The 15180-nt window shown below is 40.9% G+C and overlaps 1 protein-coding gene across 2 annotated transcripts in view; it reads left to right on the top strand.

Annotated features, from left to right (window-relative positions):
- The first annotated feature begins 745 nt into the window (after window positions 1–745).
- Window positions 746–15180, top strand: part of COL14A1 (collagen type XIV alpha 1 chain) — a 122480-nt gene continuing 108045 nt past the window's right edge. For both annotated transcript variants that reach the window (XM_039365079.1, XM_039365080.1), the window contains exons 1-5: window positions 746–988; window positions 5914–6037; window positions 7940–8056; window positions 11630–11773; window positions 14879–14998. In XM_039365079.1, coding sequence (XP_039221013.1) covers window positions 5938–6037; window positions 7940–8056; window positions 11630–11773; window positions 14879–14998 — 481 coding nt within the window. In that variant the 5' untranslated portion in view covers window positions 746–988; window positions 5914–5937. The remainder of the gene's footprint in view (window positions 989–5913; window positions 6038–7939; window positions 8057–11629; window positions 11774–14878; window positions 14999–15180) is intronic.

The following is a 15180-nucleotide window of genomic DNA, read 5'->3' as shown; positions in this document are numbered from 1 at the left end:
CATCTCATTCTCTGTCATCCCGTTCTTCTATTGCCCTCAATCTTTCCCAGCATTAGGCCCTTCTCCAGTGAGTCCTTCCTTCTCATTAGATGGCCAAAGTATTTGAGTTTCAACTTCAGGATCTGGCCTTCTAAAGAGCAGTCGGGGTTGATCTCTTCTAGGACTGACCGGTTTGAACGCATTGTATATGTATATGAATATAAATGTTTCAAATACCTACCCACCTACAATCTAACTCTTGTGCTTTCCCAAAAGCTGGAAAATAAGATTTTTCATGGACAATCAGGGACATCTCTCTTCTCTGTCTGCTTTCACAAGGCCAAGGGGATATTTCCAGCTTGAAGAGCTAAAAAAAACAAATCTTATAAATTCTCTCTCTCCCCCCCCCCCTTTGGAAGCTGTTGCAGTACCAAATCAAGACCTCTCCCATCTTCACTCCCCTCTGTTCCCAAGATGGGTTTGGCTCTTGACTTGGAGAAAGAATTTTACATTCCGAGGAATCCTCTTTTTTTTCTTTTTTTTTTTTTTTTGGTACCTTGGGGGCCACCTGGCAACTCCGAGGCTCCCCTTTCCGAAATTAGTAAGGGACTAGAAGAGGGTGGGTTGAGCGCGATGGGGGGCGAGAGGGGCGGCGGAGACAAGAGGATGAATGTTCCTCTTTGCTGATGTGTCTGGATTTCTATCCCCACCCGCTTTTCCCCTTCCTCTCCTTTTTTTTTTTTTTTTTCCGCTTCCCACCTTCTAGCCTCGATTGGGTGTCTCCTTTCTCTTCTCTTGCTGCTGTTTCAGCGCCGGGGAGGGACAAGCCGCTGCAGAGGGCCGGGGAGGGGAAAAAAAAGAAGAAGAAGAAGAAGAAAACTTTGGGGAAAAAAGTTTCGCTTGAAAACGCCGCTTCTTGGGCCGCTGCTGCTGCCGCTGCTGCTCGTGCTTGCCCAGCGCTGCGCGCGCTCCCCCCGGGCTTTCCGCGAAGGTCCTTTTTTCCTTGCAGGCAAGTCCTCCTTATTTCCCAACGAGCTTTTTAAGAACAATTCACCCCGGTTCCAAAAGTTTGTTTAATTCTGTCTCTCTTTTTTTTTGGCTCTTTAAAAAAAAACAAACCCCAAAACAAACCCCCAAAACTCATTTTCTTCTTTTGGGGCATTGCACAATGTGTTTTGTGTGTCTGTCTTTGTTTGTGTGTGTTAAAGTAGCCGAGAATGAGAGGGTGTTTTTTTTTTTTTTTTTGTCTTTTTTGCAACCGTGCATTTAAATCCAAGCAAGGCTGGCAGGGCGCAGCGCTTCGCCAAGCCTCCAATATTGACCGATCTGGTGTTAACATTTGAGGACTGGCGACTTTTCTCCCCGGAACAAAAGCAGGTTTATTGATGGGGTAGAAATAAGGATCGGAGCGAGATGGAGCGTTTAATAAGAGCGAGGGGTGCCTTGCTTGCCTGTGGGATGGATTATTTTGCTTTTTTGTTATTTTTTTTTAACGCGTTTACCTTTCCTTGCGTTCATTCGGGAGACGCGCAAGGTACCCGACGTGTGAACACTGGTCTTCGCTTCTCCCCCCCCCCCGGGAGGCGGCAGGAGTTGCCTTTAGTTTTCCCGCTTGGAGAGGTTCCCGGCTTGGCTGCGGGGCGTGGATCCTGTTCGATCTTCTTCCCCTATCCCCATCAACGAAGTACAGGTAGTCTTCGACTTACGACAGTTCATTTAGTGACCATTCAAAGTTACAATGGCTCTGAAAAACTTGGGATGGTTTTTCAGGCTTACAACCGTTGCAGCCTCCCCATGGTCACATGATCAAAATTCCGACGCTTGGCAACTGACTCCTATTTATGACGGCTGCAGTGTCCCAGGGTCATGTGATTCCCTTTTGCGACCTTCTGATAAGCAGAGTCGATGGGGAAGCCAGATTCACTTAACAACCGTGTGACTAACTTAACACCTGCAGGGATCCACTTAACAGTTGTGGCAAAAAGGTCGTAAAATGGGGCAAAACTCACCTTAACAAATGTCTCAGTTAGCAACAGAAATTTTGGGCTCAGTTGTGGACGTAAGTCGAGGACTGCCTGGAATCACACAGGAGAGTGTCTCTGAGCATGTCCAGAGAGCTAGTTGTCTGTCACTGCAATTCTCAGGGCTTCACGTTGAGCTAAAACTGCCTTTGCACATCTCTTTTAATCTTCAGGATTCATCCCCGGTATAAATGGGCTGGAACAATGAAGTCTAGACTTCTTGCCAGCTCCCTCTGCCCTAGAAATCTGGCTAAAAATTGGGCCTTTACCGAGTCTTTTTCTCTAGAGAAATGGCTGGCTTTCTTGAAGGGCCAGCAGCTCTCATATCAGGTCCCACAATCCAGTTGTGTTCATGTGACAGCGGGAAAACACCCATTAGTCCAGTGGTTCTCAACCTGTGGGTCGGGACCGTTGCCAAACAACGCAGTCCGCCATTTTTTTCCCCTTTTCCTTAGCTGTGCTACTCCCTTTTATTCTATTGGCTTTTGAAAGCCAATAGAATATACTCTCTTGAATAGAGTCTAATTCTATTGGCTTTCAAAAGCCAATAGGAATTGTCCAGGCTGTCTCTGCCCTGCTGAGCCCGCCAAAAGTCCCATTCTCCAAACGGTGCTGCACCAGTTGAGTAGTCCTCGACTTACGACCAGTTGAGTAGTCCTCGACTTACGATAGGTTGGGGGTCGCGGCATTAAAAAGGTTGAGAACCACTGCATTAGTCAATCAGCCGCATCTGTGGTTGGTGAAATTATTTTGACTCAGTTTGTTCTACAGGTGGTCCTGGACTTACCACCACAGTTGAGCCCAAACTGGTTGTTAAGTGAACTTTGCCCCATTTGACAACATGCCAACATGCCACGGGTGTTAAGGGAATCACTGTAGTTGTCAAATTAGTCACACGGTCGTTAAGTGAAATCTGGCTTCCATGTTGACTTCGCTTTCAGAAGGTTGCAAAAGGGGGTCATCTGACCACGGGACACTGCAGACCATCATGCATCCATGCCAGTTGTCAAGCATCTGAATTTAGATCAGGTGACCACAGGGATGTGGTCTTGTGAAAAACGGTTATTTATAAGTCACTTTTTTTCAGTGCTGTTGTAACTTCAAAGGGTCGCTAAACGAATGGTTGAAAGTCGAGGAGTACTAATCTGTCAAAGGACACTCATTGAATAGACCAGGATTGACAGTGTCCTGTGAACAGGGCCTGAGTGTAGTTCTGCTTTTTCCAAGGTGGACTAGTAATTCTACGAGCTCAACTTCAGCACATCTGGTTAGTCCCAGAGAGAGAATGCTGTGCAAAATTACATTAAAATATTACCACATGTGACCGGTGCGCAAGCTACTTTGACATTACACATGGAAGGACTTTATGCTAAGTCATAATGTGGTTTGCGTGGTTTTGGCTCAATAGTTTGTGAATTCAGCCCTTGAGATTCATACGTAGCAGCATCCATCTTGCCTTCCCTGAACCTTCCATGCAGAACTGCTGCTCATGATTTAGGACTTAGCATGTTCATAGAAATAATGGGCAAGAACCACTTAAAACAGCTTCCTCTTCATGTAGAAATCCGTATTAAAGAATTCATCAAAGTTTTACATTCTGCTTGAATATTCCGGGGAAGGGAGTCCATTATCTGTCTTGGGAATTGGTTTCACTGTTAAACTGCTATTGGTCAAGCATTTGCTTCAGTGAATATTATGGAAATTGTGGCTTAGCTCCTGAGCATCAAAGGAACTACATGGCTCACTAAAGTTCCTTCAAAGGATGAATAGAGTGCTAACAAGGGAGGGGAGAATGGGTAGAGAAATGATACGAATCATCAATCATGTGTTATCATGTCAGTGTCTATTTTTAAGGAATAGACTTTCTTCAGAAGGATCTGTCTCCAATCCGGGCCTTCAGCTCTTCCAATGGTGCACCCATCACCATTGTAACTAAGTCCATCTACTTTGGTGCTGGTCATACTGTACTTTTTGACCTGTTGGTGTTACATACTTGGATTTTCAAAGAGTTTCAGAAAAATTCCTTATCCAAGGTCAAAATAAAATCGCCATTGTAGGATAAGAGGAGCTGTCCTTTTATGGAAGGTTAAAAAAACAGAAAGCAAAGAATATAAATATCAGTGGGACCTGTTCTCTGTGGAATAAAATAAGAAGTGGAGTCCTATTCGGCTTTGAGCTTCTGAGTGAAATGAGGGATATAAATCCATGTTCACCATTAATAAGAACCAAGTGGTGTAATAGGAATAGCTATTATATATAGCTTCGTGTGCTCGCTAGCAGCTTTAGTGGCTTGCTTCTCAACAGGCTGTGGCCCTGTAATGGTCCTTAGCCCGGGATTTGGGGACCCCTGTTTTAGGAGGAATAATTAAAAAAAAAATACATAGCAATAGCACTTAGACTTCTATACCACTTCACAGTTCTTTACAGCCCTCTCTAAGCGGTTTACAGAGTCAGCATATTGCCCCCAACAATCTGGGTTCTCATTTTACCGACGTCAGAAGGATGGAAGGCTGAGTCAACCTTGAGCCGGTGAGAATCGAACTGCTGGCAGTTGGCAGAATTAGCAATTCTGCATTCTCACCACTGCTCCACCATGGCTGGCTTTTACAACTTTTTATGTAAATTCACAATTGCTGCTCTCCCAGAATTGACTGCCTATTTTTAAACTGGTCAGGTCAAGCTTTGTAGCTACATTGCAGTTTATGGAATTCACAACTTGAAATGACTCTGATGTCACATAAGTCTCTCTTTGGGTCAGTTCTCCTACCCAGCCACAAAGACAAAATGTTTGAATTCCAAATTAGCTTCAAAATTGCATTAGTGAATGCTTCAGTGGTAAAATTCCTCAAGTTCTGACAGGAAGCTGATAGACTAAGGATGTAATTCTTAAGGTTTTTGAGCTGCATTCTAAATTGGCTTCAAAATCATATTAGCGAATGGGTCACTGGAAAAACTCATGTTCTGACAAGGAGTTGATAGACTAAAGGTGTTATTCTTAAAGTTTTTAACCTTTATTCATTTTACTTGACTTCTGGGTAACTTCTTTTGCCCAGATATTCTAACTCTCATATTGTCTTCATTCTGACAATCAGTTCATTTAACCTGAAATTCTTATTGCTCAAGTTTTACAATGCCTGGGTAAGACCACACTTGGAATATTACATCCAGTTTTAGTCACCATGATATAAAAAAGATGTCGAGACTCTAGAAAAAGTGCAGAGAAGAGCAACAAAGATGATTAGGTGGCTGGAGGCTAAAACATGAAGAATGGTTGCAAGGAATTGGATATGCCTAGTTCAAGAAAAGAAGGACTAGGGTGTGACATAATTCCAATATCTCAAGGGTTGCCACAAAGAAGAGGGCGTCAACCTATTCTCCAAAGCACCAGAGGGCAGGACAAGAAGCAATGGATGGAAACTAATCAAGGAGAGAAGCAACCTAGAACTAAGGAGACATTTCCTGACTGTTAGAACAATTAATCAGTGGAGTGGCTTGCCTCCAAATATTGTGGATGCTCCACCATTACTGGTATAGAGTTTCCTGCTTGAGCAGAGGGTTTGACTAGATGACCTTCAACTCTGTTACTCTGTTATTCTGCATTTCCACCATGGAGATTGCATTGCATGACCATTTCTTAAAACCATTGCAGCATCCCCATGATCATGTAAACAAAATACGGATGCTTGGCAACTGGCATGTGTTATCACAGTTGCATGTGTCCTCAGGTCATGTGATCACTAAGGTACACTGCAAAAATAAAAATTTAAAACAATTATTCCTGGTTTGTTAAAAAAATATTTTTATTTCGCAACATAGTCCCTAGGATTCCAGGACCATCCTTTTAACTTTGGTAAGAATCTTGCTTCCTAGGCCTGGTCCCTGAAATTCTGATCCTTTGCTTACACATTTCCAGGTTCATTGATGCTATATGTAAGCCATGGGAAGAACGGACACCCATCAATCAAAGGTCATGAGCTGGTTCCTCTTTGGCTTCATAGCTGTGTCTCTTCAACTGAGTGATCCCGTCTTAAGTCAAGGTAAATATGGAAATTAGTTTGTGAGGACTCTCTGGGATACAAAAAAAAAAAGCATTTCCATTTTTTTTTAGAAATCTTGAAAGTTTATTTAGAGTCAGTGAGACATTAAATCTAAGTCTTTTGCCTTCAATCTTTCCCAATATCAGGGCCTTTTCCAATGAGTCTTCTTTTCTCATTTGGTGGCCAAAGTGTTTGAGCTTCAGCTCAAAAACACTCAGAGGCTTTGTTAGTTTAATGAGGGGACAGAGATGGATGGAAGAGAAAGACAACTCATATGCAATCCATCCCATGCAGTAAATTTCATTTTTGCTTCTTTTTTGAACCTAAGGCAAACCGATACAATTTGTAACATGCCATTGCCTCAAACTAAGTTCAGATCCCTGTTTGTTTTGGGGCAGGACAGGTAGCAGAAATAGATTTGTACAAAAGAATATGCAATGCTGCCTTTGATGTGACGAATCATCAATTCTGCAGGTTTGGATAAAGGTCTTTCGCAAGATGTGCTGATCTTTGGCAAATTGTGGAAAGGTGCATTGGGTATATCATGTAATTCTGAAAATGCTTCATCTGCAATCCTTGCATTATGGCCACAATTGAGCCTGCAATTATGGTTGTAACTCCTAATGGCTGTAAAATGAACCATGTGACCACACTTGATTTTATAACCTTTTGTGCTGGTTGTTAAGTGAGCATGATAGCTTTAAAGTGAACACTGTGGTTGTTAAGCATCAAGGGAATCCATTGCTTGCTGTGGGTCAGGTTTTGCTGGAAACTGGAAATAAATGCTGGTTTATGGCAATAAGGTTTTGAATTGTGCTCATGTGACTGTGTGGTACTGCAAATGCAGTCATATGATCACTCTGTGTGTGTGTGTGTGTGTGTGTGTGTGTCCTGAACATTGGAACTTTGAAACCAAGTTGTAAATTCCATTTTTAGAATCCATCGTAACTTCAAACGGTTGCTAAGTGACCAGTTGTAAGACGAGGACTAGATGGATTATATGTGTAGGGATACACATGGGCAGCGAATGCTGGACAATGGAGGTCTATGCATCTGTACTTTTGAGGATTCATTACCAGGAAACCATGATAGATAGATAGTTTTATGATTATTTTATTGATCATAGTTGTCTTCTGCTTCTCAGAGCAAGAGATCAACCATCCCAGATCTTCAGATGTGTAGGATAAAAATGTCCACTTATCCCAGCCAGCATAGTTGCTGAAAATGATCAAACTATAATGCAACTTATCTGGAGGGCAAGAAAGATTAACTTCGCTCTGTCCTAAGTGACATTCTGCTTTTAGGCTAGAGAATATCTAACAACTTTAATTGCTTGAAATTTCAGGCATTCCAGCCAAATAGCTCCTTTCATACTATTAATTTAATACATACCCAGCATCTTCACTTTCTTTTGAAAATCGTGATTTTTCCTGAAGCCTCGTGAAACATAGAATATACTTACAGTGCTTCATGCCCTAGGAATGACCGAAAGTATGATTATAAATCATTTCTACTTTCCTCCTTACAAGAAACCTAAAACATTAGAATACAACTTTATATTATTCCTGCCCACGTATCAAACAAAGAAGTTATAGAAACAAAGCATATAGCTCAGCTTGCTTTGAATCTCTAATTTTTCTGTTCCTTTTTAATTTGTTATATAGAGTTTGTTTGGGGAAACAAATAATGCATTCTGCACTGGTGTACTGTATATAATATGATTTATCATAATATAATATCGTTTTAGAAGTTTATATCATAGGACACAATATTCATTATCCTTTGCTTTGTCTGAAAAATATATGATGAATTTGAATGACTGTAGATTCTTTATTTTTAATAAAATATGATAAGCCATAATAATATTAACAGTGCTTTTTTTAAAAAAAAAATCCCTTTCAGTGGCTCCACCATCAAGATTAAGATATACTGTTATTGGTCCTGACAGTATTCAGATTTCATGGAAAGCCCCTAAAGGGAGGTTTGATGGATATAAACTTCTCATCACTCCTAGTTCAGGTAAGCAGAATTGGGGAAGGAATTTTTCCACCTGAATACCAAAGTTCGCACCTGGCCTAAGTGCATAACTCAAAGAGGGAACAAAACAGCACACCTTATTGTGCTATACTCACAGAAGCTGGATATATGTCAGAGATAAGGTGACCAGCCGTCCTCTTTTAGGGAGGACAATCCTCCCTTTGTAAGTTCTGTCCTCCCTCAAAAAGTGTCTTCCCAGGAGAGAGAAAAGAGTAAAGGAGGGGAGAAGGAAGTAGGAAGGTTGGAGGAGAAGAGGAAAGGGGAGGAGAGTGGTGAAGGAGAGGAAGAAGAGGGAAGTAGGGAAGAGAAGAAAGGGAGAAAGAAGGTAGAGAAGAAGGAGTGTGGATACGGTGAAAGGGGAAATGGGCGAACAACACCAAAAGTCATGTGTGTGTATTTACTTCATTTTGTTAAAAGTATCTTGTATGTGAGTATGGAGGGAATGTATGTTAACATCTGATAAGTATTACGGTATATGTACGGGGGAGAGTTTGGAAAAATAAAAAATTATTAAAAAAAAAGTGTCCTCCCACATGTCCTCCTTTTTGATATTTGAAGACTAATTTGCAGGGCTTTTTTTTTCTCATAGAACGCTCAGAATGGCGTTCAGGCACCTTTTTTTGATGTTTTTTTTCAACCTTTGCATGAGCTGTGCTACTCCCGCTATTGGCTTTCGAAAGCCAATTGCTACTGAGCGCGCCAAAGCACCCGGCTGGCAAACTTTGCACATGCAAGTTGTCTGTATTATTGTTGCAATGAATAAAATGTTTCTTTTATTTATGATATTTTTTTTTCAATTTGTTTGTGTCCTCCTTTTCATTGTAAAAAAGTTGGTCACCTTATCAGAGAAGGAGTTACAAAACTAGGAGTGGAGTTAAAAGAGGCATCAGTCTAGAACAGTGGTGGCGAACCTATGGCACGTGTGCCAGAGGCGGCACTCGGAGCCCTCTCTGTGGGCACACGTGCTATTGCCCCAGCCTCGCCTCCCCCCACAACCCCCTCCTCACCAGCAGCCCCCCTGGAGGAGAGTCGCCCCCGAGCGTGACCCACACGGAGCAGGGCAGCCAAGGACATGGCAGCCAGGCAGCATAGACAAGACTCTGCCCTCATGCAGAGTTGATGCTGTGGGGTGCGGGCAGAGGGCGTGGGCGGCTGCTGGGCTGCCTGAGCGATCTGTGGTGGGCCTTGGAGGTGGTGAGTGACCCTGTGGGCAGGTGGGGTGGGGGACAGGGTGGGGGCGGAGCAGGGGCAGGGCAGGGGGTGGAGTGGGAGTTGAGTCCACGAGTCATAAAAGAGCCAAAGTTGCCTACTCTGTCCTAGCTAGTTTATCAGAGCCTTGACCAATTTCTGAAGAATGGCACCCAAAACATCAATGAGAGGCAACGTAGTGCAGAAAGAAACATTTGTTTTTATCCTCTCCCTGTCTTCTTATTGACAATGAAGAATTTAGTTTTCCATGAACTCAGGGTTGAGCTATGAGGTCCTTGGTGCTCTCAATTTTCTTGCAAACATTTCATTACCCAACTAGGTAATATTATCAGTGTTCAGGGAAGGGAATGCACAGAACTTTCATGGAACAAGAAGATATTTCCCCATCAGGTGTATCAATGAATAAATCCTGTTTAAAGAAACAGATGGTGTGTATGTGTGTGTGTGGGGGGGTGCTTTTCTTAACTGAAAAGCCTTTAAAAAAATTTCCGGCAGTCCAAAACCTACCTCCCAGGTAATCCTCATCTCACCCATGAAGAATGATTTACCTAATCCATTTTTAATTCAGCTCTGTTCTATGGTGCCTGTTTTTCTTCAGTGACTAAAATTGCCTCCTTCTGATGTAATGATTAAAAGATGTTTGGTTATTAATGAGATTTTGGTTTCTGTGAACTCAGGGGACAAGTAAAGCAGATGGAAGTAATAAAACAGTTATAAAGGAAAAGATGGAACCGATTAGAAAATAACAACCAAAAGAAACAGTTTTGAAACTATATTGTACAATAAAAGCCTGCATGGGCTATCATTACCCAATGGAACATTACATTCACCTTTTAATAGGGTCTGGTGCATCCCAACTGGAATTCGTTGAGAATCTTTTTCCCGAACTAGGAAAATATTTTTAAAAGCTTCTTTCTCTAGGTACAGAATGGTTTCCTGCACATTTCAGAAAGTTCTGCAAGTTTCTAAAATATTCTGCATGGATTTTGTAGCAGATGCCTAGACGACCTTCCAGTTGTGGCTTATTCAGCAAATCGTAGTTCAAAAAACACTGGCTAAACTCAATTACTATAAATGGTTTGAAAATATACAACATGTAGTAAGCCCTTTGAGTACAGTACGCTCACAATTTTTTATTATGGTGCCTTAAATTGTTGTATTGTATTAAAATATTTTTATTATTCTTAGATTGTTTTGATATTTTTATGTTGTTTTTAATTGCATGCAAACTGCCTAGAATCATGAATTTGAGATGGGAGGCTAGATAAATTGATATAATAAATAAAAACATACATTGTTTTGGGATTGCAAGATAAAGTTCTGTTTAAAAAATAAACAAATCCTTCCAAATGCAAATGAAAGTATCATATTTAAACTCACCCCTAAGACATTTTGTTCTTAGCATGTTATCTTTCTATATGAAGTTACTAATTAGTTGGGGAGTAGTCCCAAAATCAGATATACTACTCTACCCTTTGCAGAATAGCTATTTTATTTTACTTCCTTTCCTTTCCTTTCCTTTCCTTTCCTCCCCTCCCCTCCCCTCCCCTTTTCTTCTCTTTTCTCTTTTCTCTTTTTTCTTCTTTTTATTTTCTTTTCTTCTTTTTTCCTTTCCTTTTTTTCTTTTCTTTATATTATTATTTTATTTGCCTCTCATTTCACTGTCAAGTGATTCTGATTGGCCGATGCCTTAATAGATGGCTCTAATAGCTCTTGATGTCTGCACTTGGAAGCTAAGCAGGATTAAGCCTGGTTAATATTTGTATGGGAGACACTTGGGACCCCAGAGTACAGACTACATTGGGAAATAAAAACAAATCAGCCTGGAAAAAAGAAATCTCAATCTGTTTCCTGTGTTCTTACAAAGGAAGCTACATAGATGTGTCAGTAAAGTCACCAGAAATTGAACTTGGCTTGAAGACGCCTTATTTTAGTGGCCTCATAGGCAGAAATCCCAATGCTCAGGCATGTTTGCATAGTTGCCTGCAAGGATGAATGATTAAGGGGAGGTAATTCCCCATGTAGAAACATGACCGAAAGCTAGATCATGTCAGGGTATGCCAAAGTAGTGACTTCTTGCAAAGATTGTATTTCATTAGACGCCCACTTAAATCTCCTAGCCAGTTCCTTTCAAGACTTCCCTTAGGAATTAAAGGAGGAAGGATCAGAAAGAAGTCCAAGAAACCTTCCTTAGGGTGAGCTGCAGAACTGGATTAGATGAGGGAATAATTACAATTTGGCAACTTCATTGCTTTATCTTGCCCCTGTATATAAACAAATACACTATATTTCAGACTATTATAATTAAATGGAAAGTGCAATGCTGATCGTGTTTCTCTTTTGCAGGAGGGAAGACAAATGAGTTGATGCTTCAGAACAATGCAAACAAGGCAATTATTCAAGGTCTTATCCCCGATCAGAGTTACATCGTTCAAATAGTGGCCTTTGCTCAAGATCAGGAGAGCAAAGCAGCGCAAGGCCAGTTCCGAAGTATGTCCTCTCTTTCTGTCTGTCTGCTTCACAAGACTGGGCTATACGGGTAGGCCGGGGGACCATGTCTTCCAGTTAGCCTGGGATAAGTTCCATTTTATCCCTGTCCTCCTACCATCCCACTCATTTTAACATTTTTTTTCCTGGATTTTTCATTATTATTCTTAATAATAATTTACTTGTGAAGCAATGTTAGTGTTGGTAGTCTTACAGGTAGTCTTCGTCCTTTTCTAATCTCTGTCCATGCATACAACATGTTCCTCATGGAACCCATGGCTTGCTAGGCCTTCCTTGTAAGGCCTCGGGCAATGTCCATCTTCTACCCTGTGATCACCAGTTTGCATGTGTTGACCATCAGCTTTCCCTGAGCCATTGGTCTCAGCTGATTCAAGCTCTTTCAACACAAGAGATTCTCACGAATGATGGCAAATATATGTAAGGTGACCAACCGTCCTCCTTTAGGGAGGACAGTCCTCTTTTGTAAGTTCTGTCCTCCCTCAAAAAGTGTCCTCCTTCATGTCCTCCTTTTCAATATTTGAAGACTAATCTGCAGGGCTTTTTTTTTCTCATAGAACGCTCAGAATGGCATTCTAGCACCTTTTTTTGATGGTTTTTTTTTTCAACTTTTGCATGAGCTGTGCTACTCCCCCTATTGGCTTTCGAAAGCCAATAGGAATTGCTGCTGAGCGTGCCAAAACACCCGGCTGGCAAACTTTGCACATGCAAGTTGTCTGTACTGTTGCAATGAATAAAATGTTTCTTTTATTTACAATATTTTTTTCTTCAATTTATTTGTGTCCTCCTTTTCATTGTAAAAAAGTTGGTCACCTTAATATATGTGTCCCAGGATCAGTCATTGGGACCAGAGGTTTAGTCTTCCAAGCTTTTGGGCTTGTGCTGGAGCCCATCCCCAGAGAACCTTTCTCTAACACATTCTGCTAGAGAGAAGGTCCCTGAGGATGGGCTTCAGCAAGAGTCTGAGCTTGACCCACCCAGATTGGTTCCTACAAGAGATTCTGTTTGGACAATAAATTATATGGTCCCTTTATATGAGGAAGCTGGGCATTTCTAGGGTGTTCATAAGAGGGTGATCTGATTTTGCTTGGTGTTACACAAAGAATTTTAGAAGCTAATTTTAAAACAACTAGAGCAGAGGTTCCCAACCTATGGGCCTTAGCCCACTACCGGGTCATGGCTTTTTGGCCATCAGGCCGCGTAAGTGGCTGGACAATGCGTGTGCGTGTGCAATATGCTCAACCCCCTCATGCTGGTGCTAGCCTCGATGTGAACCTCTTACAGAGTGCGCATGCTTGTGGCCCCGTTCACGCCTATGCATGCACAGCTACATTTGTGTGCATGTGTGCATAAAGGTGTCTGCCCCTCCCTTTCCTACCGGCCACCAACCCAGAAAGATTGGTGACCCCTGAACTGGAGTGTATAGACATTGGGCTGATATGCTGTCCATTACCGTGAAATGAATATATGGAAGATTGTTTGTTTATTAGACATTCCATTTTTAGATTTTTCTATTCAAGGCAAAGCACATAGTGTGTTTCCCTGAAAATAAGACCCAATCGGAAAATAACTTCTAGCATGATTTTTCAGGATGCTCATAATATAAGCCCCATCCCCCAAATAAGTCCCAGTTAAGATCATCAACCAGACGGACACATTTACTACCATATATCCCCAAATATAAATCCTAACTGGAAAATAAGCCCTAATGCATCTTTTGGAGTAAAAATTAATATAAGATCTGGTCTTATTTTCGGGGGAACACGGTAATTGCTCCCACTTCCCTATGTTTCCCTCAGCAATAGTCTTGTGAGGAGGTTTGGACTGAGTGAACAGTCATCCAGCTGGTTTTGGTTCCTAAGGAGGACTAGAACTCAACAATCACCTGGTTTCTGACCAGTATCTTAATTACTTCTGCTTTATCACCACTTCTTCCATCCTAGATGGAAGAGCCAATTTGGTGTAGCCCAACCCATTTCATAAGGTTTTTGGGGGAAAAAATAGGAGGAGGAAGGAGTATTACATATGTTTATCATCTTGAATTATTTATAAAAATAATAAAGGAAGGATAAAAAAAATCTAAACATGAAGTTCCATTTAGAACATGGCAATTGCTGTGTATTAAAATATATACTCTATTTGAAGTTGCCTCAAGGATTTCTTAAAATAGATGAAAAATCATGACATCTTACTTTAAATAAGCGAATGAACTAGTAAAAGCCTTTTTTAAAATACATGTAAGTTTCCAAGAATTGTAAATGGAACCGACAGCATATAAAGTTTAAAAACAGACAAATAGATTTCAGCATTGGAAAAGCCATTTTCCTAATTCATTTTCTGGGAAATAACTCTTTTTTACTTTTTCTAGTAACCTAATGTTTTTATTATTTGATTTATTAATCATAATAGTTAAATATATGTTTTATGTTATAACTGGGCTTTGATGTTCTGAAAGCCAACAATTATGTTATATACATATATAGAGAGAGACAGACAGACAGACATATGGTTGGAAACAAAAGAAAATAAAAATTGGAATGAAGCTGACATAATTAATTCTTTTTTTTTTAATGTAAAGCATGTAGGCCTACTACCATATTCAGATAACTACTAGATGGCAGCAAGTAGCTACAGAACAGTAGCTCCAAACTACCATCTAGTGGTGAGATGTATTTTTACAACTCTAATGTAGTGAATATACAGGTGTCCTTGACTTATAACAATTCATTTAGCAATTGTTCAAAGTTACAATGGCACTGAAAAAAATTGACTTATGGATAGTCCTCACACCTATGATCACTGCAGCATCCCCATGGTCACGTAATCAAAATGGGATTGCTTGGCAACATATTTAACACAGTTGCAGCATCCCAGGATCATGTGATCACCATTTGCTATTTTCCCAGCCAGCTGCCAACAAGCAAAGTCAGTGGTGGAAGCTAGATTCAGTTAGCGATCACAATTCTGATTCTAAGTTGAGGATTACCTGCATAATCATTGCCATCTTGAAAAGCCAATTTGATTTTTAGAGATGAAGAGTCATTATCCTGTTGTTGTTGTTTTTAGCTAATTGCGCTTCTTGTTTTGCAGTTAAAGATCTAGAGAAAAAGAAGGACACTTCGGGCAAACCAAAACCAAAAGAGGTGGGCAAACCGAAGCCTCCTATGCCAACAGAGGATACAGAATTGATGCCCCTTCCAAAACCAGAAGGTGACAATTTATTAAAAGAGGTGTAGGGGTAACTTAATTGTGATGTTTTTGCCTTTAATTGCTTCTTTGTTGTGATTATCTTGTCTTTCTCTTTCTATTCCATTCCATGAAAGTGAATTTGCTTTAGAAAGCCTTTCAGATATGGGAATTTCATAACAACATCTTGGGTGGACTTTAGTGTT

The sequence above is a fragment of the Crotalus tigris genome, unplaced genomic scaffold, assembly GCF_016545835.1.
Source record: "Crotalus tigris isolate CLP2741 ecotype Arizona unplaced genomic scaffold, ASM1654583v1 scf7180000019953.484404808:943566, whole genome shotgun sequence".
In the NCBI taxonomy this organism is placed as follows: Eukaryota; Metazoa; Chordata; class Lepidosauria; order Squamata; family Viperidae; genus Crotalus; species Crotalus tigris.
The sequence above is the reverse complement of the archived record's forward strand: the minus strand, read 5'-3'. Positions and strand labels throughout refer to the sequence as shown.